The sequence below is a fragment of the Antrostomus carolinensis genome, unplaced genomic scaffold (genome assembly GCF_000700745.2).
Source record: "Antrostomus carolinensis isolate BGI_N321 unplaced genomic scaffold, ASM70074v2 scaffold15217, whole genome shotgun sequence".
Lineage (NCBI taxonomy): Eukaryota > Metazoa > Chordata > Aves > Caprimulgiformes > Caprimulgidae > Antrostomus > Antrostomus carolinensis.
The window spans coordinates 1,085-2,273 of NW_010326726.1; the positions used below are offsets into that span (position 1 = coordinate 1,085).

A 1,189-nucleotide genomic window follows, 5' to 3' on the forward strand; every position below is an offset into this window, starting at 1 on the left:
CCTCAGGGTTGATTGGCCCTGTATCAACAACGAGGTCAGACACAGCAGGTCCGTGTGGTTCTTGTGACTGTAAAATTAATCAAGAGGCTTCCATGTTTGTCCTTGACCAAAGCAAGATGTGACAGGATGGAAAAGGTGCGTGAGGTGAGACAGGTACAGAGGACAGAGGTGTCCTACCTTAATATCGTTGTCAATGCCTCCGGATATGATCTGATCACTGGTGTCATTGAAAGTTACAGCCAAGACCTGGTACGTGTTCTGGAATGTCTGGACAGCAGCTTTTTTCCTGATATCCCACAGCTGAAAAGACAAGAGAGTTGTAAAAGTCACATATAGATATTTAACAGTTACAGGAAGTTGCACAGATACTTGGCAGAGAGTCAGACTGCTCTGTTGAAATTCCCTCTTGTAGATCACAGGAGATGCCTACAAAAAAATATGATAAAAGTCTGGTGTGGTTGGAGCACAGGAGTGTGGGGAAGGAAGAAAAGGCCAGCATGTGAGATTTCATTAACAGCTTGCCTTCCTCATGCTTTGTTAGCACAGAAAAGTACAACTGAGCAGATAAATCTTCCTAATCCCCTCTCCAAAGAATGACAGAAATAAAGGAGCAGTTGAACTTTACTTGGTTTTTTTAATTTCTGAAATCGAAGTCATTAGATAATGAAATTATAAAAGTAATGAAAGGCTGAGTTTAGCCCACTTAAATGGGAAGATTCCCAAAAATTCTTTCAAAGATCCTCTCTGACTGACACCCCAGATTCTCTCCTTACAGGACACACTGACCTTCACCGTCCCGTCGTCGCTGCCCGTACAGACCAGCTGGGGCCCTCGCCGGGCCGGGTAACAGGAGTTAACGAAGGAGGTGTGGCCCTTCAGTCTCTTCACTCTCTCTCCAGTCTCACTATCCCACACAGCCACGGTTTTGTCTGTGGATGCTGAGAAGAGCATGCTGTGGAGAAGAACAGCTCTGAGGTTCTCCATTTCAGAAGCATTTCTCCCCTCCCACTGTTTTTACTCTCCAGTTCTGCTATAAAAGCTGGGAACATCCAGTGGGAACAGGCCATGGAGAACTATCTCCTCCATATGCCCAGAAAAAGGTGATGGGCTTGGGTTGGCCCTGGGTTGGGGCAACCTAAGTACAGATACAGGCTGGGTGAAGAATAGGTCAAGAACAGCCCTGAGGAGA

The 1,189-nt window shown here is 46.1% G+C and overlaps 1 protein-coding gene across 1 annotated transcript in view; it reads right to left on the bottom strand.

Annotated features, from left to right (window-relative positions):
- The window catches only part of SNRNP40 (small nuclear ribonucleoprotein U5 subunit 40), a gene marked incomplete at its 3' end in the record, with an annotated part of 1,873 nt that extends 922 nt beyond the window's left edge, over positions 1 to 951 (bottom strand). Inside the window, exons 1-2 of the mRNA XM_010171687.1 lie at positions 787 to 951; positions 178 to 300 (exon numbers count right to left, since the gene is read on the bottom strand). Coding sequence (XP_010169989.1) covers positions 178 to 300; positions 787 to 951 — 288 coding nt within the window. The remainder of the gene's footprint in view (positions 1 to 177; positions 301 to 786) is intronic.
- Between the last annotated feature and the right edge of the window lie 238 nt (positions 952 to 1,189).